Raw genomic sequence first — 21,606 nt, forward strand, 5'->3', positions numbered from 1 at the left:
CTCAGACTTACAGTCTAGGATCCCAGACCCTTCCTCCAGACCTAGAGTCCAGGTCCCCAGCCCCCTCCAGTCTCAGATCCAGGATTCGGGGTTCCAGTTTCCTTCTCCCACAAACCCGGGAGTTCAGACCCCCCAGTCCCTACCATCCCTGGATCCTGAGTCCAGGTCCTTAGCCCTCTTTTCCCTCGGAGCCAGTTGTCTGGAGCCTGGCTCTTTCTGTTTCAGACCCAAGCATGAGGAGTTCCAGGTCCCAGCCACCCCTCCCTCAAGATTTCCCTCAGCTCCTCAGGCCCTCCTCACTCATGCACAGGGCTCCAGTTCCCAGATGCTCTGCCGGCACCAGAGGAGGCGGAGCGGGAGGCGGGGATTCCCAGTTAAAAGCGTCCAGAACCTAGTACCAGGCAGGCAGAGCTGAAGCACTGGGGCCTCTTCTTCTGGGTCTGAATCAGTCTGTGACCCCGCCCCCCGGATTCTGCAAGGTGAGATGCCAAAGTTCTCAGATCCAAGCATCTAGCTCCGGGGCCCCTCCTCCCCAAAACTTAGGAATCTCACCTCCCAGTTCCCTCTTCCTTCAGATCCCCAGGAATCTGGAATCCTAATTCTCCCATTCCTGGGAATGTAGGAATCCAGTCCCCACCTCCTCTCCTCAGATTGAGAAATCTGGGTTGTGCTCCCTTTCTTCCTCAGACCTAAGAAGCTGGTTTCCCAGGTCCTTCCTCCTGCAGGACCCAGAAGAATGGCTCCAAATGCTCTGCTCCCTTCCTTCAAGTTTCTCCTAGGATTTAGGGCTCCTCCCTTTTCATTTCTCAGCCCTGCCTTCTCCCTCTCCCAGACCCCACCATGGGACATCCCCCATCTGCTGTAGTCTGGACCTGGATGTTCCTGCTCTTGCTGTTGGAAGCCTGGGCAGGTAAGGGGGGCCTGGCAGGAGCCTGCGGGAATGCTGTGTCAGGTGCTTGTGATGGCATGCGGGAGGATATGAAACATGCGAACACATGTGAGAACTTCTTTGGACTTTGCTGGGGGTGGATGGAGGCATGCACACATGGCAGTCGGTAGGAGTGTGTCAGGTTATGCTGCATATTGCACGAGCACACCAAGCCGGCAGGGCTGCTTGCTGAGGGGTGCCGATATGCACAGTATACAGAGCATGTGGACGCATGTGGGAGCATATGGAAGCATGCTCGGGTGTGTGATTCTGTGTGACTCACAGGCTTCAATGAGTGGATATGTGTGCACCTGTGTGGCAGCCTGTGCAAGCTGGGAGCCTCACAATCCCAGTATGGAGATGTGCAGAGGCAGGCTGTGTGTCTGAACCCACAGTGGGTCTTCCTGGCCTCTGCACTGCCCCAGGGGGGTGGCAATCCAAACTCTCTCCCTCCTGCTGCAGGACACTTGAGGGCACAGGAGTCCAAGGTGCTCGGCGGCCAGGAGTGTGAGGCCCATTCGCAGCCTTGGCAGACAGCCTTGTTCCAGGGCGTCCAGCTGCTCTGTGGGGGGGTCCTCATTGATGACAACTGGGTCCTCACAGCAGCCCACTGTAAAAAACGGTGAGTGGACGTCTGAGGCAGAGGTGGACTGGGGCCTGGGGATAGGGGGGAAGGAGAGAGCTAAAGATTGACCCTCTGAAAGAAGAGGGTTGAGGGAGGTGGGGACTGGGGTCCCAGACTCCTACCTGGATCCCAAACTACTCTCCACCATTGCAGGAAGTACACAGTACGCCTGGGGGATCACAGCCTGAAGAATAAAGACAGTTCAGAACAAGAAATGGCTGTGGCTCAGTCCATCCCACACCCCTGCTACAATGGGAGCAATGAGGACCACAGTCATGATCTCATGCTCATCCGACTACGTGGTCGGGCATCCCTGGGGCCCCAAGTGAAGCCCATCAACCTGGCGGATCACTGCCCTGAAGTTGGCCAGAAGTGCACCATCTCAGGCTGGGGCACCGTCACCAGTCCCCGAGGTAGTAGGACGGAGAGGAGGAGCTGGCTGGCCCAGTGGACCTCAAGCCATTGGCAAAGCTTCGCCTTCAGAAGAAGAAGATAGAGAAAGGACAGTGATTGTGAAGTTGAGATTCACAGGTGGCCCATATTGGAAAATCTGAAGGCCAGAATATTAACAGGAGTGGTGGGAGATAGAAAGCAAAATAGCAGATTGGTTTTTTTTTTAAGATTTTATTTATTTATTCATGAGAGACACAGAGAGAGAGAGAGAGAGGTAGAGACACAGGCAGAGGGACAAGCAGGCTCCATGCAGGGAGCCCGACGTGGGACTCGATCCCGGTTCCCCAAGATCAGGCCCTGGGCTGCAGGCAGCGCTAAACTGCTGCGCCACCCAGGACACCCCAAAATAGCAGATTGTTAAACCAGGTTCCCAAAAAATGGATGGCTGAATGAGTGGATGAAAGAATGCATGCTTCCTTGGGGCACCTGGGTGGCTCCATCGGTTGAGTGTCCAACTCTTTTTTTTTTTTTTAATTTTTATTTATTTATTATAGTCACAGAGAGAGAGAGACACAGAGACATAGGCAGAGGGAGAGAAACAGGCTCCATGCACCAGGAGCCCGACGTGGGATTCGATCCCGGGTCTCCAGGATCGCGCCCTGGGCCAAAGGCAGGCGCCAAACCACTGCGCCACCCAGGGATCCCTCCAACTCTTGATCTTAGTTCAGGTTTTGATCACAGGGTCTTGATCTCAGGGTCGTGAGTTCAGGCCACATGTTGGGCTCCACACCCAGCTTAAAAAGGGAGAGAGAGAGAGAGAGAAGAATGCATGCCTCCTTCACGGTGGAGAACACTGTTTTGTTTTGTTGCTTTAAGATTTTATTTATTTATTTATTTATTTATTTATTTATTTATTTATTTAAGAGCATGAGAGGGAGAGCATGAGGTGGACAGGGCCAGAGGGAGAGAGAAGCAAACTCCCTGCTGAGCAGGGAGCCTGACTTGAGCCTCGATTACAGGACCCTGGGATCATGACCTGAGCCAAAGGCAGACGCTTAAAGGACTGAGCCACCCAGGCACCCCATGGAGAACACCATGTTATGAGATCTTTCGTTGTACAGGATTTCCTATAATCTTCTTAACAGACTTAGGATATATAGGCTCCAAGTGGCCCCAGAAAATAAGTTCCTAAGCATCTTCTCCCTCTTGAACCATCATTCCTGGTGCCAGGGACTCTCTTCCTTCACACCAGGAGTCCAGTTTCTTCCTCCCCCAAGACCCACAGTGTAGGTCTCCAGCTCCCTCCTCACTCTGGACCTCCATTGAAGTCATTGAAGTCCCCCTTTTAGGACTTTAGAGTCTAGGCAGCCCCTCACCTTAGTTCACAGTGAGAGAATTGAGGCTCAGCTCAGAGAGAGACGTGATTTACCAAAAAAAATCCAGGATATTCCAAGAAAAGGAGGATTCGGACCCCTTTCTGTCTGACTCCTACTTCTAAGGGGACAATGGCATGCAGTGGAAATCCACCTGCTCATGATTCAGTCTGGTCAGTTCAAACCATGGCTCTGCCCTCTCCTCTGTGCAAGTCCCTTCACATCTCTTGGCCTCATTTTCCTCATCTGCAAAATGATAGATTTTTAAGATTAGATAATAGATTTTAGGTAATAGGTAATAGATTTTTAAGCTCCATAAGGGCTCAGGGTGGTTCCTGGTATACAGTAGGTGTTTGATGAATATTTGTGGAATGAATGCATGGATGCATGAATGATGGAATGAATGAACATACCCTTCTTTTTTTTTTATAAAAAGATTTATCTATTTATTTGAGAGATACAGATAGAGTAAGAGGAGGGGCAAAGGGAGAGGGAGAGAGAGAATCTCGAGCAGGCTCCACACTCAGCTCAGAGACCCACTTGGGGCTCGATCCCATGATCCGAAACCACGACCTGAGCCCAAATCAACGGTCAGATGTTTAAGGAACTGAGCCACCCAGGTGTCCCTGTATCTCTCTTTCAAATAGCTATTGTGAGTTCAGACTTCTCACAATCAATGAGATTGTGAGTATACAGCTTCTGGTACACAGAGGTGCCAGATAGAAGTTTTTTCCCCTCAAGTCTATTGCTCAAAGGTTAATAAGAAAGATTAATTCTATTTTCTTTCTTTTTTATTGAAGTGTAACTGGCCACAACATTCTCTTAGTTTTGTGTGTAAATATAATGATCAGACATTTGTCCAATATGCATACACTGCAAACTGATCACCACAATAAGTCTTGTTACCATCTGTCACCATACAAGGTTGTAACAATATAACTGACTTTATTCACTGTAGTGTACATTACATGATAAATTCTGGTTTTAGTAATTAATTCAACATTTATTTGTGAGCATCTGGTATGCCCCAGCTGCTGTACTGTGAAGTCTCTGTCCTCTGGAGTTGCATGCTAGGTGGGGAAAGTAGACAATAAATAAACACATATAAAATGAATTATTAGGTAAGGTTAAGTGCTATAATGAAATATCATGGAGAATAAGAGGATAAGGACTGTTGGAGGCATGGTATCTTCATTAGAATGGTCAGGGAAGGTTTCTAAGATGGTGGTGTCTAAGATGTCTAAGATGCGGTGACTTTTGGAAGAAGTAGGATTTAGCTGAAATTGGGGACCTGGTGGTCTGGGGTTGGGAAGATTGGAGAGACAGGATCAGAGGAGTCACAAAGGGGCACCTCCACATCTTCCGGTCACCTGATCCTTAATTTGAAAATGACTGGGCAAGAAACAAGGTAGAGAGTCCAACAGCACTTCTCTAGATGTTGGAAAGGAAACAGCAGGGGCCATGGCTTTTTTTCCCTAATGTGGTAAGAAGTGATGTGTCCTGTGAAATGTGTCAGCAAACTCTTTTGTGCAGCCATAGATGCACAGAAGGGAGGGTATATCCAGACAGGGACTGAGGGGAAAATGGTTGCTCTCTCTGGGAACTTACAATCTCTTCCCCCTCAGAGAATTTTCCTGACACCCTCAACTGTGCAGAAGTAGAAATCTTTCCCCAGAAGAAGTGTAAGGATGTCTACCCCGGAGAAGTTACAGATGGTATGATTTGTGCAGGCGACAGCAATGGGGCCGACTCATGCCAGGTGAGTGACTTCTAAAATTCCCTTCTTCTCTTGTCCCTCACCCTCCATAGCAGCTCAAGATTTGGCAGCAGTGTGACCTCAAAAAGTTAGTATCCAAAGAGGTTACCCCTATCTCTAGAGTGGAAAGCCTGTTCAGAGAAGGTCACACTCTCCCTACAGGTCACACTGCACAGGGATCAGGAACGTTGAATTGTTGCTATCATTTTCCTGGGAACCCTTGTCTTCAGGATGGGGTGCACAGAGGGGCAGGGGTAAGGGGGTAAAAGGAGATATCCATGAGGGAGAGACTCTGAGGGTACGCAAGCTCCCTGCTCCTATCCTCAGCACTAGTTCGGGAATTTGTGCTGATTCTATCACTGACCAGGTAGTCAACCACTTTTCTTTGGGACCTGACTGGGTTCCCTAGTACAGCTGCCTTCTCCTATGATTGGTCCCTTGGGGAGTAATGCTCTCTTGCCAACTGGCCAGGAAATGGCACCATTGACTTTAATGGTCCCTTGATGAGCTCCCCATATCCAAGATGACAAATATTGGGATTTGCCATAGATATAACATCCTCTTTCTTATTGACTGAAATTTGGGTCCTCAGGGTTCCCCTGGCTTTTCCCTTCCTCATGGAAGCACTACCTGCTTTGCTAATGATTGGTCCCTGAGGACAATGCTTCAATGCTTTCTTCCCCATTGGCTAGGAGTGAAGTCATTTCCATCAGTGTTGTCCCATGAAATCTAATCTCTTGGGATGGTTCCTGTTTCATAGAGACAATGATATCTTCCCAAAAGACTCCTGCCATTGTCCCTTGCATGTGTGTGTGTGCGTGTCCACAGGAACTCTGCTGCTTCCTCATATATTTGGTAACTGGATTCAAGATCTTTTCACCATTAGCTAGGAAAGGAACAGCAGCTCACTTCCCTCCATGTAATCCTCACTGTCTTCTTTCTGGATTGGACCTTTGAGACACCATTCTCTTCTCTCCTTGGTCAGGATTTCACTCATTTCCCTAGGACATCTGGTCTGTGTCCCAGTACATGAAGCCCAATCCCTCTCTCTCGCCACTGGCCCTAGGGTACAATGCTCTTATCCCTATTGGTTAGAGGGAAACAACATGCTATAGAACTAATACTAACTACTGGTATCGCCAGGCATCTTAGGTGAAAGTATTCTACTCTCCCCATCCAGGGAGATTCCGGGGGTCCGCTGGTGTGTGGTGGTGTTCTGCAGGGCATCACATCCTGGGGATCAGACCCCTGTGGGCAGCCTGAGAGACCTGGTGTCTACACCAACATTTGCCGCTACTTGGACTGGATCAAGAAGACCATAGGTGGCAGGGGTTGATGCTAGGACAAGCTTTGGACCCCCTTCAATAAACTCACAACTCAGCCTGGCTCCTTGCCTGTCTGTATTTTGGCCCTGCTGGGAGGGATGGAAGGACTGGGGTCGGCACCTTTCTGGGAGGTTTGATGGGGTCTATAGAGACTAGGACTCCCATGGCCACTCTGGCTATCACCACTGCTTGGAGTGACCCCCTTTTTTTCTGGAAGGGCTGGGAGGAATGGGAGGTTAATTTCAGGGGAGAAGACGCACAAGGATTTCCTTTTTTAAAAAATTTTTATTTATTTATTCATGAGAGACACACACAGAGAGAGAGAGGCAAAGACACAGGCAGAGGGAGAAGCAGGCCCCATGCAGGGAGCCCGACGTGGGACTCGATCCTGGGTCTCCAGTATCACACCCTAGGTTGAAGGCAGGTGCTAAACCACTGAGCCACCTGGGCTGCCCCGCACAAGGATTTCCAAATATCCAATGGGCTGGCCTGCAAAAGACAGATTTGAAAGAACTTCTGTTTAATTTTTCTGAGCAGTTCAAACGTTTCTTTTTTTTTTTTTTTAAGAATTCATTTATTTATTCATGAGAAACAAACATACACACACAGAGGCAGAGACATAGGCAGAGGAAGAAGCAGGCTCCCTGCAGGGAGCCTGATACAAGACTCGAACCCAGGACCTCAAGATCACGCCCTGAGCCAAAGGTAGATGCTCAACCACTGAGCCAGCCAGGCATCCTAGCTAAAGTGTTCCTAAGCTTTGAGAGAGTTCCCCTCCCCCACTATAAGATATGTAAAGTAGGGTGCAGGAAATACTTGAACAGCTTAAACATGCACCCATGGAACCACCACCTAGATGAAGAAATAGAACATAGACAGCCCCCAAAACTCTTAGAGACAGATTCTTTTTCCTTGGGAGAAACAGAGATCTTTCTCACAGCTTAGAGCTTTTCTGCTGTGATAGAAGGAAATGAGTTACTTCATTGCAGGTGTCCATACTTAAGTGCACAGGAAAAGAGATTTGGGAGAGTTTTCATTAGAGTAGAGGCTCAATGTAAGTTGTCTTGGGAAAGATGTTTGTGGAGGAGGTGGTTATCGTAAAATTGCAACAGGATGGGCACTGGCTCCCCTCTATCTCATCTCTCTTCACCTATATTTCATTCCTTTCTTTTTTTTTTTTCATTCCTTTCTTGCTACCAACATTTTAACTCATTTCTTTGACTCTCTGATGCTTTCTCTTCTTCATGCTGCTGAATTTTCTTTTCTTTTCTTTTTAAAGATTTCATTTATTTATCTGAGAGAGAAAGAGCACACACAAGTAGAGGGAAGGGCAGAGGGAGAGGAACAAGCAGATTGCCTCCTGAGCAGGGAGCCATGTGTGGGCTCATCCCAAGACCCTGAGATCATGACCTGAGCTATAGGTAGATGGTTAATTGACTCAGCCACCCAGGCACCCTTGCTTCTGCATTTTCATAGTGTTGGCTCCCTCATGCACTACTCCAGTCTCTCTTCTTACTTCACAACCTCTGAACTTCACCTTCATCTACCACCAACACCTTCACAGTTCCAGAATTTCCCAGATTATATTCTCATGCAAGAGAATCCAATTGGTCCAGGTCAACTTTCCTCCTTCAGCCAGCCACATGATAGGCTACTGAGTGGCCAATGTTTTGGCTGTATTCTGGTCAGGTGACCAGTCCCATCCAATCAGTGGATAGTTGGCATTCTGACAGGAGATGGCTCTCGGTCCCAGTGGTTGGATGGGGCAGTTCTCCACCAACCCTGTGGGTGTGTGGGATGCTTCTCGCTTGCATCAACCTCCCTCCTCTGTGAAAGTCTAGATTACGAGAAATCCTGAGAAAGTCTTTCATGACTGATAGTAAATTCCTGGAGCCAGGGATGCATTTCTGGAGGTGATACTCAAGGATCATCTCAGTCTAAAGAATTATTTTAGGGGCACCCGGGTGGCTCAGTGGTTGACCATCTGCCTTTGGCTCCGGTTGTGATCCTGGGGTCCTGGGATCCAGTCCAGCATTAGGCTCTCCACAGGGAGCCTGCTTCTCCCTCTGCCTATATCTCTGCCTCTCACTCTGTGTCTCTCATGAATAAATAAAATATTTTTTAAAAATAAAGATTCTTTTAGAATTTTTTTATTATGAACAATTTTAAGCATTTGTAAAATGCTATAGGAATGCTGGTATACCACCATCCAACTCAGTCAGAATCACTGCTTTCACCTATACTACACACTTCCCTAATGACGGAATATTTTGTTTTGTTTTGTTTTGTTTTTATGACGGAATATTTTGAAAAGAATGCTGACCATCATATTGTTCTTAAATATTTTGTTATATGTTTCTAAAACAGGGTATGGCAGGACGCCTGGGTGGCTTAGCGGTTGAGTGTCTGCCTTTGGCTCAGGGCATGATCCTGGGGTCGGGGATGGAGTCCTGCATCCGGCTCCTTGTGGTGAGCCTGCTTCTCCCTCTGCCTGTGTGTCTGCCTCTCTCTCTCTTTCTCTGTGTGTGTGTGTGTGTGTGTGTGTGTGTCTCCCATGAATAAAAAATCTTAACAAAAAAATTTAAAAAAAAATAAAACAGGGTATGGCAAACTAAAGCCAATTGGCTAAATCCCAAGAGCTAAAAATAGACTTTATTACTTGATTTGATGACAGGGAGCATCAAGCTCTATTTAAGAAAGTATTATCCCTCAAAAAGAATTCCATTTTACTCATTAATAGACCTGTGTGACAAAAAATGGTAACAAATGATTATTACTATATTTTGGATTTCATCAATTAAAATTGAAAATTTATTTTCCAGTTTTCCCTCTTGTTATAAGTACCTACATAAAGTCCTCAATTTTATCTCATGATCTGCAAAGCCTAAACTAAACACTATTTGGCTCTTTTTGAGAAAAGTTTGCCAACTCCCGCTATAAAATATAGATTATTTTAAAACATAAGCACCTTACATTATCACACCTTACAGAGATAGTAATAATTCCTTAATATGACCTGATATCCAGGTGATATTTAAATGTCCTCAATGAAACAAAACCAGAGAAGATTTGAAGATTGATTTATAGTATTAAGGAGGAGTATGGCTGAGATCAAGGAGGGGAAGAGACTTGTCCAGGGTCAACCAGAAATTCAGGATTAGGATGGTGGACTGTGGAGTCTGGAAGGAAATTGGAATACCAGGCATGGACAAAAGCTGGAAAGATCCACTTAGGGAGATTTTGGATAGCAATGCCAGAGTCCCAGTTAGAACTTATGTACAAGAGTACTTATGTACAAGAGTGAATGGTTGGCTTAGGTGGCTAGGAAGGCTATGGGGATGGTTCATGATGTCAGAGGATGTGACACAGGTACCAGAGTTTCAAGTACTTGAAATGGTGACTTAAGCCAATCAGCTCTCTCACACATGCTCTTGCTCTCAGTCTCTCTCTCTCTCTCTCTCTCTCTCTCTCTCTGTGTGTGTGTGTGTGTGTGTGTGACACTTTCTCTGTCACTCTGCTTACTTCTCTCTGCCTCTGTTTTTCTTTCTGGTGTGTGTGAGTTGTTTCTCATCTCTGCTTAATTTCTTTCCGTATCCTGTGGATCTCATTCTAGCCTCTATAGATGGATTTTTTTCAGATGGAGGAAACATAGCAGCTACTGACACACCTAATTAAGCAAATACAGCAGAAACAAAGATCTCCATTCTCCTGGCATCTTAATATTACTCCCAGGGAAGAATTTTGATTAGTTCAGTTTGAACTGAACCCACTCCTTGGCTCAATCCTTGTTGTTAGGAAGGAAGCAAAGAAAGCTCTTGTTGGCTTGACCTGGGTCATGTATCCATCCCAGTGGTTGGGTGTGCAGATGGGAGGGTTTGGAAAACTATGATTGACATTTTCACCAGAACTGTGTGAAATGAAAGAGGAGCTTCCCAGAAGAAGTGGGAAGTCAGAAACAATGGGCCTTCAGAACCCAAGGGGCTGAATCAGGAGGTTCCAGGGTCACAGTGTCCAGGATCCCTCAGGGCAAGGCACAGCTGGCAGGATAACCAGATGCCAATTCTCAGGTGTGATCATGAGCTGGAGGATGAGTCATCAAGCAAAGGTTCAGGACACAGGTTTGAGGGCGAGGGAGGTATGAGGCTGGGTATCTGTGTGGGACTTCAGAACAGGTGCTAGTGATAACCCAAAGAGAACAGGAGGGCTGGGATTTGGTGGTCTCACCAATGTGGGGGTGTGTATCATTAATAGACCCATAGGGTTCCAAGTCCATTCTGAGCCATATGAGACTTCAAGGATGTGTGACAGGGTCTCAGGAAACTTTTCTTCTGAGAGTGGGAATCTGTATAACCGTGATACCATGGGCAATACTCAGCATCTGAATTCTGCCTCTTCCGACTCCTTAGCTATATGACTTTGCTCCAGTAATCTAACCTCTTTTAAACCTCCATTTTATAACCTTCATCTATATAATGGGGAAGACAGTCCTCACTCAGACTCATGTGAAGAATAGAGATGAGTTCTGAGAAACGCCTGACACATCACACAGCACGTATACAAGAAATGGAAGCTGTGTCATTCTGGATGATGGGGTAAGGGAGCTAATATTATGTGCACATCCCCTTTCTTTTCATAATTTTATCTTATTCTCCCATTTACTTTAAGAAGTAAATTTTTATTTTTGTATTTTCTTAAGATTTTATTTTATTTATTCACGAGATACACAGAGAGAGAGAGAAAGGTAGGGGGAAAAGCAGGCTCCATGTAGGGAGCCTGATGTGGGACTCGATCCCGAGTCCCCAGGATCAGGCCCTGGGCTGAAGTAGGCACTAAACCACTGAACCACTCAGGCTGCCCAAGAAGTAAATTTTTCACTCCCCCACTTTAAAGATGGGCAAAGGGCAGCCTGGGTGGCTCAGCAGTTTAGCGCCGTCTTCAGCCCAGGGCGTGATCCTGGAGACCCAGGGTTGAGTCCCACGTCGGGCTTCCTGCATGGAGCCTGCTTCTCTCTCTGCCTCTCTCTCTCTGTGTTCTCATGAATAAATAAATAAAATCTTTAAAAAAAAATAAAGATGGGCAAAGTGAGCCTCAGAAAAATTAAGTCAATTACCTGAAATCACAGGGCAAGCAATTAGGATTCACACCTGGATTGGTCTGACTTGTGAGGCCAAGTTTTTTCTCTCACACCCCATGGCTGATTGGTGCAGGGATCAAGGAAAGGCTGAGTCTAGAGTTGGCAAATCTGTGAATGACAGTGGTTTGCAAACTAGTATTTATTTAAGTACCTCCCTACGTTCCCTGGTCTGGGCTGGGTGTTAAAGAAAACACCAATGAACACCAGACTCATTCTTTCTGCTCATGAAGACCAGTGTTTAGCAACAAAATCAGATTAAATAATTAAGAACACAGAAAAACAGATACGCAGAGCACAGCAGAGGAGAAGTTCTGGGGTTGTAAGAATGAGCATCAGGGCTCCGGAGGAGCATAGTTCCCTTCCTCTTTCTGACAGAATGCTGATGAGGCAGGGGGCTGAAGAAAGAATCCAGGGATAAAGATTTGGGCAGTAGATAATAAATTGGAAGTCTTGCCAAAATTCCTCTCCTAAGGAGGCTGGGAGGGAAAGATACAGATTACTGACTCACAGGGCTATGAAGTCAAGTGGCCTGGGGTCTACCCCTACTTGATTTGGGAGCCCAAGTCAGGAAAGTTGACACCTCTCAAGGCCAGAGTCCTCCTGTGGACTTGGTGGGGTCAGAAGTCCAAGTTCTGTGGTCTCATTTTGGATTTGATGAGAGTGTCTCAGAAATTTTGGAGACTTACTTGAATTTAGTCGGTATGGGGTTAATGTTAGTATGGTGTCAGTTGGTAGACTTTTATTTTATAGTTTGTGTGAAACAAAGGGTCAAGGTGGTGTGTGGAGTTGGGAAAATGAAGATGGGATAGGGAAAGAGTCCAACATGGAAGTGAATATGGAATTTCAAGTAGAAATTGGGTTGGAGGGGATCCCTGGGTGGCTCAGTGGTTTAGCACCTGCCTTCGGCCCAGGGCGTGATCCTGGAGTCCTGGGATTGAGTCCCACATCGGGCTCCCTGCATGGAGCCTGCTTCGCCCTCTGCCTGTGTCTCTGCCTCTCTTTCTCTCTCTCTCTCTGTGTGTGTCTCTCATGAATAAATAAATAAAATATTTAAAAAAATAAATTGGGTTGGAGGCAAGATAGGGCTAGAATTGGAGTAAGAGTGTTAGGATTGATGCGAGTTGGGGATGAGTTCATAGGAAGGATGCCAGTGTGGACTTCCTAGAAGATTACTACAGTTTGAGATGAACACTAGAGTTTGAGTTGTGTATGGTTCAGACTTGGGACTGAGACTATGGTGACATTCACTTTTGGTCAAGATTAAGTTTGGTTTATGGTTAGGGATTCAGGGTTTGGGTCAAAGTTTAAGGTTGGTTGAGGTGTGAGTCATACTTCAAGTTGGCATTTGGAATCAGGGACTTGTCAGGAACTAGGTTCCAAGTTGAGGTATAAATTAGAATTGGACAAGGGTTAAAGCATAGTTGAGGGTATGAGTTTGGGTATGAGTTGAGGTTTCAGGTTAAGATTCAGGTTTGTGTCAAGATTGGTGTTGAGAACAGTGTCACAGTGATAACTGGAGTTAGAATTATGCTTGAAGCCAGAGACTGAGGTCTTTCTCACCTTCTTATGAGCACTTGATCATATCAGACCAGACCTTCTCAATGAATGGCACCACCATCCATTGAGCAAGAGACGCTGAAGTCTTTTTTTTTTTTTTTTTTAGATTTTTATTTATTTTTTCATGAGAGACAGAGAGAGAGAGAGGCAGAGACACAGGCAGAGGGAGAATAAGGATCCTTGCAAGGAGCTCGATGCAGGACTCAATCCTGGACCCTGGGATCATGCCCCGAGCTGAAGGCAGGCGCCCAACTGCTGAGCCACCCAGGCGTTCTGAGACCCTGAAGTCTTAACATCTAACTCCCTCACCACATCCTCCATTTAATCCAGCCCCAAGTTCTGTTGATTCTCTTTCCTAAGCACATATTGAATCCATCCACTTACTGCCATTTCCACCTTCTAAATGACCTTATCTAAGTTACTATCATCTCTCATCTGGACCTTAGCAATGGTCTTCCTATGGGTCCACATCCCCTTAAAATCCATCCTTCATATAGCAGCTAGAGTCATATTTTGCAAATACAAATCTTGTTATGTCATTCTTCTGACTAGAGTCTAAGTGGTTCACAATCGTCCACGGGATAAAGTCAAACTCACCATGACTGGTTCCAACCAACCCCCGGTCCCTGAGCTCCATCCATAATCCCCATTCCAGGATCTTTGCACATGCAGTTTCCTCTAAATGATGTGCTCTCCAGTCTCCTCCAATTTTATTCTAGTTAATGTTTACTGCTTTTTCAACTCTTAACTTATTGCCACTTCCTGGGTCAAAATCTCTAGGAAGTGTTTTCATAATTCCCAGTGCCTATCCTTAAGAGCACACATTATACTTGTAATTTTACATTTGTTTATGAATTAGTTATATTTCTTTTACACCAGACTATCAGCTCTTTGAGAGAAGGGACTCTGTCCAGGTCTGTGCACCATTGTATTCTCAGCGTCTAGCTCAGCTTGGTATATAGCTGGTGTTCAATATGTATTTCTTAAGTGTATAAAGGATTGGATCAGAAAGACTGTGGGAGGAGGGCTGGAAAGAGTACTTCTCTAGTTGGATTGGAGGCAGGAGTGATTTGTTGATTACTGAGGCTTCAAGAGACAGATTCAAGTTAGGAGGGGCACGTGGGTGGCTCAATTGATTAAAGGGTTAAGTGTCTGCCTTCAGCTTGGGTCATGGTCCCAGAGCCCTGGGATGGAGTCCCACATTAGGCTCTCTGCTGAGCAGGGAGCCAGTTTCTCTCTCTCCCTCTGCCTGCCCCTCCCCCTGTTTGTGTTCTCTCTCTCTCTCTCTCTCTCTCTCTCTCTCTCTCTCTGTCTCTCTCGCAGTCAAATGAGTAAAATCTTAAAAAAAAAAAAAGAATTGGGTTTGGATTCATGGTTTAGGATCAGATTTGAATTTAATGTTGAAATCTGAGTAAGGAAGATTTTGGCTCTAGGAACCAAACACTCCAAATCACGTAGGAAACCCGAAGAAGTCACAAGATGAAGAGGCACCATAGTTGGTTAATTCACTGGCTCAAAGACATTACCAAAGACCCCAGTTATCTCCATCTCTCTGTTTGGCCTTCCTCACTGTTCTGGCGTGACCTATCAGCCACTTTGCTCCATGGTTCCAGGAGGGCTGCCACAGTTCCATAATTTATATCAGGGACATCATCTGGCAGAATAAAAGAGAACTCTTCAGGTGTCTTTTGAAAACAAGACAAGAATGTTTCCCAGAAGTGACCCAGTGGGGGATCCCTGGGTGGCGCAGTGGTTTAGCACCTGCCTTTGGCCCAGGGCGCGATCCTGGAGACCCAGGATCGAGTCCCACATTGGGCTCCTGGTGCATGGATCCTGCTTCTCCCTCTGCCTGTGTCTCTGCCTCTCTCTCTCTCTCTCTCTCTGTGTGTGACTATCATAAATAAATAAAAATTAAAAAAAAAAAAAAGAAGTGACCCAATGATCTATCTCTCTCTCCTTATTGGCCAGGATGGCCTCTCATGTCCATTTCCTTTTTTTTTTTTTTTTAAGATTTTTATTTATTCATGAGACACACACACACACACAGAGAGAGAGAGAGAGAGAGAAGCAGAGACACAGGCAGAGGGAGAAGCAGGCTCCATGCAGGGAGCCCGACGTGGGGCTCCATCCCCGGTCTCCAGGATCACACCCTGGGGTGAAGGTGGTGCTAAACCACTGAGCCACCTGGGCTGCCCCTCATGTCCATTTCTATACCAGTCACTGGCAAGCAGAATAAAGGTTTCACATTTGGTGCAGTAAAGCTTATAGTCATGATAAGGACAAAAGATTATCCAAGAGAAATCAGGGTTCTCATAGAAAGGCAGAAATAGTGAATGCTTGGGTAGGTAACAATAATGCCTATTATGGGTCATATTAGGGGACAAAGGTAGAACTGACTAGGGTCAGCTTTGAGATAAGATTTGGGCTGATAGCTGAAGAACCAATTACATTTTGGAGGTCTGATTTAGAAGTTAGGTTAATTCCACTTTTAGGAATTTGCCTTCAAGTAAAAATCAGACAATGTCACATTTTACTCAAAGTGAAAGCCAAAATCCTACATTGGTCTTCAAGATTCTATATCATTTGAGTCCTGTTATGGATCTAATCTTGTCTCTCTTGCTCATTCAGCTCCACTCAAAATGTCTTCCCTGTCTTTCCCTGAAAATTCTAGTCACACCCCTTGCCTAATTCACCTCCCCATTTGCTCTGCCTGGAACCCACAACCAACAAGTAGCTACATGGATCCATTCATCACATCCTTCAAGATTTTGCTCAAATGTCACCTTCACGTGGAGCCTTTCCAATCATCGTTCCAGAGTATAATAATCCCAGGGATCTCTGAGAGTGGAGGGAACCAATAATTCCCTATCCCTCTTTCCACTTTTATTATTCTCCATGGCACTTACCACCACCTAACAGACAATATATTTTATGTACTTATTTTTGTATTCATTGTCTTCACTCACTAAGAGAGCCTCTGTGAAGGAATTTTTGTCTACTTTGTTGACCACTGTGTCCCCAGGAGCAAAACAGTTTCTGGCAGAGTAGATGCTCAGTGAATATTTGAACGAACACAGGAGCAAAGATGAATGTACAAAGAAGTTCATTCCTGCATTATTACAATGAAAACTATCCAAATATACACCAAATTTGAAACGCATTATGTAAATCATGGTTCAACCACAGAATAGAGTACTATGCGACCCTTAGGAAGGAGAAGGAAATTATCTAAATATACTAAGAGGAAAAATTGTTCAAGGTATTTTACAGAGAAAAAAGAAGTTATATCACATAATGCTTAAGTACAGAGTATTTTGTTACAAATACATAATATGATAGAAATCTGTGTATAATATGAGAACTCCGGCTGAATTGGTAACAGTGAGCATTTAGTAGAGTGGGATTAGAGAAAGCACTCTCTTTTTAATTTATATCCCTATATCAGAGCTGGGAGTGGGTTCAGGTTCAAAGACATCATCAGGATCCAGCCTGGACAAATTTCCACAAGCTGGTCAGAATTAGAATGAGGACAAGAAAATTGCCCCAGAGGAGGCCATTCCCTGAGCTGGGCAGTTCCTTGACTCCTGCTCCAGCCGCCCCCCTCAGAGCCAACACCTGGTCTCTCCTGCAGGAGCCACCCAGGACTTAGGGCCAGAATGGGCGGGGCGAACTAGCTGGGTACCGCCCGACCCTGGCCTGGAGAGGGAGGGTGGAGAAAGAATTGAGTGCGGCCAATTGCTTTAGGGGCCTCAGGGCTTGAGATAAGTGCGAACACAGGATGGGGGCGTCCCAGAGCCGGCTCCGCCTGCACCCCAGGGCCCTGGGGGCGGGCGCGGGGGCGGGGGTGGTATAAGAGGGCCGCCCTGCACAGGGCTGGACACGTTAGTATCCCAACCGAGACTGAAGCCGAGATCTCATCAGACCCTCCGGAGGTCAGAAGAGGCCTCATTTCGGGTAGGGGGATGAGGCTGGCTGGACAGCTGACTCCTGCTTCTAAGGGGAGGGGGTGCTTAGAATCCTGGTTCTGAGAGATAAGGGATTGGAGGTCTGGAATTTGGGATCTGTTAGGGAAAAAAAGGAACCGAGGATCTAGACTTGCTGATGAGGAGGGATGGGAACTAGATTCCTGAGTCCCAAGGGGAAGGGAGGTTTGGAGGCTTGGCCTCCTGGGTATGAGTTGGGGAGGAGCTGGGATTTGGACTCCTTGGGTATGAGGTAGGAAGGGCTGGGGCCCAGATCCCTGGGTGTGCTGGAGGAATCTGGGGGCTTGGACTCCTGTTTCTCGAACTCTTTGTCCTTCTCAGCTCAGCAGAAGAGACCCTTGCTCTGCCTGGCAGCCCCGGGAGAGGCTCAGAGTGGCCACCATGGCAGGATCCCTTCTCTTGCCCCTGCAGATCCTACTACTGTCCTTAGTCCTGGGATCTGCTGGACAAGAAGGTGAGGGCTGGACTGGGAGATCTGACCTCACCCTGGGGCCTTCTGTCTCCACTGACCCTTGCCAGAGCCCCCATTCTCCAAGGACATCCTGGGTCAGGACCTTCCTCCTGCAGCAGCTTCCTCCCATGGAGGACAAGACTCTTGTACCTCCTGCTCCCTATCTTCCTGCTTCTTTCTGACTCCTGGGGTCTCTGTGCCCTCCGGGCCATCTCCAACACTCAGTGTTGCTCCTATCAGCTTGCCTCCAGACAAGATGTTCTTCCCCGATTTATGAGCAGGCTCCCTCCATCTCTCTTCACCTCCATGTCCTGCTTTCTCTGCACTGTTCCCTGTTTCTGCCTCTGCATTTCTCAGTCTCTCTCTCTTTCCATCTTTCCCTCTAAATCCATCGACTTCTTCTTCAGCTCCCTTAATCCCTTAATGCGTATTACCCATGTTTTCCTCTCTGTCTCTCTATCCAGCCCAAGGTGACAAGAGTGGAGAGAAGATTATTGAAGGAGTCCCATGTACAAGAGGCTCCCACCCCTGGCAGGTGGCCCTGCTCAAGGGCACTCAACTCCACTGTGGAGGTGTGCTGCTCAATGAGCAGTGGGTGCTCACTGCCGCCCACTGCATGATGAGGTATGTGGCAGGGACACTGCAGCTCTCTTTCGGGGTCTCTGTCCCCTCTCTCTCTGGTCTCTATTCCCCCCTCTCTGGGACTCTGTCCCCCTCCCTGGAGTCCCTGTCCTTTCTCCCAATCATAGCGTTTCTCTCTGAGTGTCATGCTCTTCCCCCAGTGAATACAATGTGCACATGGGCAGCGATCAGTTGAGTGATAAGAGAGCCCAGAAGATCCGGGCCACAAGGTCATTCCGTCACCCTGGCTATTCCACTCAGACCCACGTTAATGACCTCATGCTTGTGAAGCTAAGTAAACAAGCCAGGTTATCATCGAGAGTGAAGAAAGTCAACCTGCCCTCCCGCTGTGAACCCCCTGGGACCACATGCACCGTTTCTGGCTGGGGTACCACCACCAGCCCTGATGGTGAGCTGCCTCCAGGACCCAAGAGCCCTGGCTCCCGACTCCTCCCTCAGCCCCCGGAAACCAGGAGTCCGGGAGTCAGACCCCATTTCATGACTTGAGAGCCTCCAGCCCCCTCTTCCTTAGGGGTTCAAGGCTTTTCCTCTCTCCATCAGCACTCAGGGGGCCGCAGGCCCAGGCCTCTGACTGACCACCCTTCTCCCCACCAGTGACCTTTCCATCAAAGCTCATGTGCACGGATGTCAAGCTCATCTCCTCCCAGGACTGCAAGAAGGTTTACAAGGACCTTCTGGGAAAATCCATGTTGTGTGCTGGCATCCCCAACTCCAAGACCAACGCCTGCAATGTGAGATTCCACCCATCCCCAACTGAGTACCCCTGTCTTTCCCTCCATCCAGTGTCTGTGCACCTGACCCTGTTGCTGAGCATTGCCTTGTAACCCATCTCACCTCCAAGTCCTGTTCTCCTAAGCTCTCTCTACCCTGTCCTCTGCCTGGGACACTAGTGGGAGCCCAGGAGGCAGCACGGCCCTGGCAATGGGGCAGAATGGCAGTGGGAAAGATGGGGTTGGGACAGGCAGAAGGTGAGTAAGGCACTGGCTTCAAGCCCAAACTTCAAGTGGGTGCCAAGATAAATCATATTCTATTAATGCAACATTTTAAAAAATTAAGGCCCATGCAAAAAGTCCATGATGAACAAAATATCAGAATTTTCAACAAAGAGCCATCAGCCTTACTGAATTGTTCATTTGCCTTGGGCTACAGTAATGGTGCAGCACAGTGTTCTACTGATGCTGTCTTTATCTAAAGTTGGGATACATGCTCATCATGAACTTTTTCGTACTAAATTTTATTTTTTTCAAGCACTACATTAGAATACTATTTATTGCCATTTTTGAGACTTTGTGCCTGGAGCTAATGTCCCCTCCACCTTATCCCAGTCCTGATTTTGGGAAGAAACTATCTCTGCCCTTCCTCTTTATTATCCCTTCCCCATCTCTTTAACCTCCTCTCTGTATCTGAATGACATGGTCTTCCTCTCTCTCTGTGGGATCTCTCTCTCTCTCTCTATTTGCCCCTGTCTCTACCTGTGTCCATCTCTGCTCCTTCCCCATCCTCTACATTTCTGCTTCTCTGTCCCCTTCCTCCTTCTGCCTTCTTCTCTCCATCCTTCTTTCAGTACCCCACTCTCTTTGCTCACATCTGCACCTTCAGCTTTCAGGGGAAGTGAGATGGTGTGTGTTAGAGATGGGGTGGGTGGGACAGAGATGTATGTCCTAGAGAATGGGTGGAGGGGGTCCCCTTGTTCCCTAGTGAGGGCTGGCTTCATGAGTATGCAAACTGTGCAACGGCACAGGGCTTCACACAGTCGGGAGAGTCTCACACTTGGTTTAACACACTTCTTTTGCTATCTTGAATCTCTTAATAAGTTTTGAACAAGGAGGCCACATATTTATTTTGCACTGAAGTCTTTGAATTATGTCACTGGTCCTGCCTCTGCTTTCCAGGGCCACTCTGTCCCCCTTTCTTGCTCAAGGGGCATGTACCCATTCTCTGGAGGTAACACTCCTTCTTCCTCTGGCATGGTGCAGGTCCTCAAAGGCAGAAAGTAAATGGGGCTCGGACCCCCTGGAAGCTCCAACCCTTCCCAGTGATTGGTCCCACTGGCTGGGGCTCAAGCCAATGCCTTCAGAGAATCGATTTGTTCTCTCCATGATAGCACTAATTCCTGCTCTCCCATTGGTCCTCAGAGACCATGAGTCTCTTCACATTGACCAGGATTGAAGTCCATGGTTGGACAGAACAAAGATGTGGGAACTGCAAACCGTGGACATGTCAGTGGTGGTTTCTCTGAAACTAAAGCTAATCTGCTCTTTCTTCTCCAGGGTGACTCAGGGGGACCACTGATGTGCAAAGGTGCCCTGCAAGGCCTGGTGTCCTGGGGAACTTTCCCTTGTGGCCAACCCAATGACCCAGGTGTCTATACCCAAGTCTGCAAGTACACCAACTGGATAAAAGAGACCATGAGAAAGCATCGCTAATCTCTGCATACCTCCCATCTTTCCATCCATACACCCTCAACAAGAAATTCACAGAAATAAGGATGTTATGAACTGTAGTCAATTTGACTTTACCTTTTCCTCAAAGACATATTAAAGCCTCGACAATAGGCCACATGTGTAAACCTATCAAGTAAGCAAAGACCTAAAACTGACATGAAACACAAAAGTCTCAGTGCTGGTAGACACAGTGAGACCAGCACTCTCAACCAGTGGAACTGAATCATGCCATTTTTATGGAAGGCAGTTTGGCAAGGTGGATTGAGATCCTTATTTACTGCTGTTGACTCTGTGATTCTAGTTGAGGAAGATATTACTCACACACACACACACACACACACACACACAATCCAAAGTGCGGAGCAAGGTTTGAATTCATCACATTATTTATCATAGCAAAACAGTGGAAACACTGAACATGTCCCAAATTAGTGGATTGTTTACATAACAATAGGCTTGTTTGGGGACAAGGATATTAGGAAGCTATTAAGGATAATAACCTTGCAGAATTGTTAGCGTTATGCAAGAATGTGCTATATGATGGAACATGACAAAAGAAAGATACAAACATATGTTTGACTCTAGCTGTGTAAAATGAAACATTTGCAGAATAAAGTATGAAAAGCCATGTATAACTGCATGCAGTGGTAGTCATGGGTACCTCTTTCATTTATATTTCTTTAGATGTGCACTTTTGTAACTTTAAAACAAAGGTGGAAAAGCTCTGAAGATCTAAGACTTCAGAGGAGGAACCCTTAAGAGAGGGAGAGACATCTGATTTTGAGCCCTGGCCCTGCCCCCCTGCTTAGTGACCTGTTTCTATCCATTTCGCAGATTTCAGTTTTCTTTATCTGTAAAATGAGTTGGAGAGAGGAAGAGAAGGTATAGAAGAAGAATAAGGAAGGATGGAGGGAGGAGAGAATAAGCCTGCTTCACTGGCAGTGAAAAAGGGTGTGAAAGTATTCCTGAGTATTTCAAAGATGGAAAATCAGGAA

At 46.8% G+C, this 21,606-nt stretch overlaps 2 protein-coding genes across 3 annotated transcripts; both read left to right on the forward strand.

Annotated features, from left to right (window-relative positions):
* The first annotated feature begins 424 nt into the window (after positions 1-424).
* On the forward strand, positions 425-6,462 carry LOC121484998 (kallikrein-8-like). Its single transcript, XM_041744923.1, has 6 exons — positions 425-479; positions 833-910; positions 1,391-1,550; positions 1,707-1,966; positions 4,945-5,078; positions 6,256-6,462. Exons 2-6 carry the CDS (start codon positions 841-843, stop codon positions 6,409-6,411), a joined length of 780 nt encoding a protein of 259 aa, XP_041600857.1. The 5' UTR covers positions 425-479; positions 833-840; the 3' UTR covers positions 6,412-6,462.
* Positions 6,463-16,992: 10,530 nt separating this feature from the next.
* On the forward strand, positions 16,993-21,251 carry KLK7 (kallikrein related peptidase 7). 2 transcript variants are annotated; one of them, XM_041744924.1, is made up of 6 exons: positions 16,993-17,045; positions 17,396-17,528; positions 17,990-18,149; positions 18,308-18,555; positions 18,762-18,898; positions 20,438-21,251. In XM_041744924.1, exons 2-6 carry the CDS (start codon positions 17,456-17,458, stop codon positions 20,591-20,593), a joined length of 774 nt encoding a protein of 257 aa, XP_041600858.1. In that variant the 5' UTR covers positions 16,993-17,045; positions 17,396-17,455; the 3' UTR covers positions 20,594-21,251. The 2 variants fall into 2 exon arrangements, with proteins under 2 accessions (XP_041600858.1, XP_041600859.1); XM_041744925.1 differs by having other exon boundaries at positions 17,006-17,045; positions 17,401-17,528.
* The last annotated feature ends 355 nt before the right edge of the window (positions 21,252-21,606 follow it).

This window comes from Vulpes lagopus, chromosome 2 (genome assembly GCF_018345385.1).
Source record: "Vulpes lagopus strain Blue_001 chromosome 2, ASM1834538v1, whole genome shotgun sequence".
NCBI lineage: Eukaryota > Metazoa > Chordata > Mammalia > Carnivora > Canidae > Vulpes > Vulpes lagopus.

Bases quoted from the DNA above. Each gene is read 5' to 3' on its own strand.
- KLK7 (XM_041744924.1), top strand. From the start codon at position 17,456: ATGGCAGGATCCCTTCTCTTGCCCCTGCAGATCCTACTACTGTCCTTA. The intron at 17,529-17,989 runs GTGAGGGCTGGA...CTCTCTATCCAG, and splicing joins GGGATCTGCTGGACAAGAAG to CCCAAGGTGACAAGAGTGGA. The intron at 18,150-18,307 runs GTATGTGGCAGG...CTCTTCCCCCAG, and splicing joins GCCGCCCACTGCATGATGAG to TGAATACAATGTGCACATGG.
- LOC121484998 (XM_041744923.1), top strand. From the start codon at position 841: ATGGGACATCCCCCATCTGCTGTAGTCTGGACCTGGATGTTCCTGCTC. The intron at 1,551-1,706 runs GTGAGTGGACGT...CCACCATTGCAG, and splicing joins GCAGCCCACTGTAAAAAACG to GAAGTACACAGTACGCCTGG. The intron at 5,079-6,255 runs GTGAGTGACTTC...CTCCCCATCCAG, and splicing joins ATGGGGCCGACTCATGCCAG to GGAGATTCCGGGGGTCCGCT.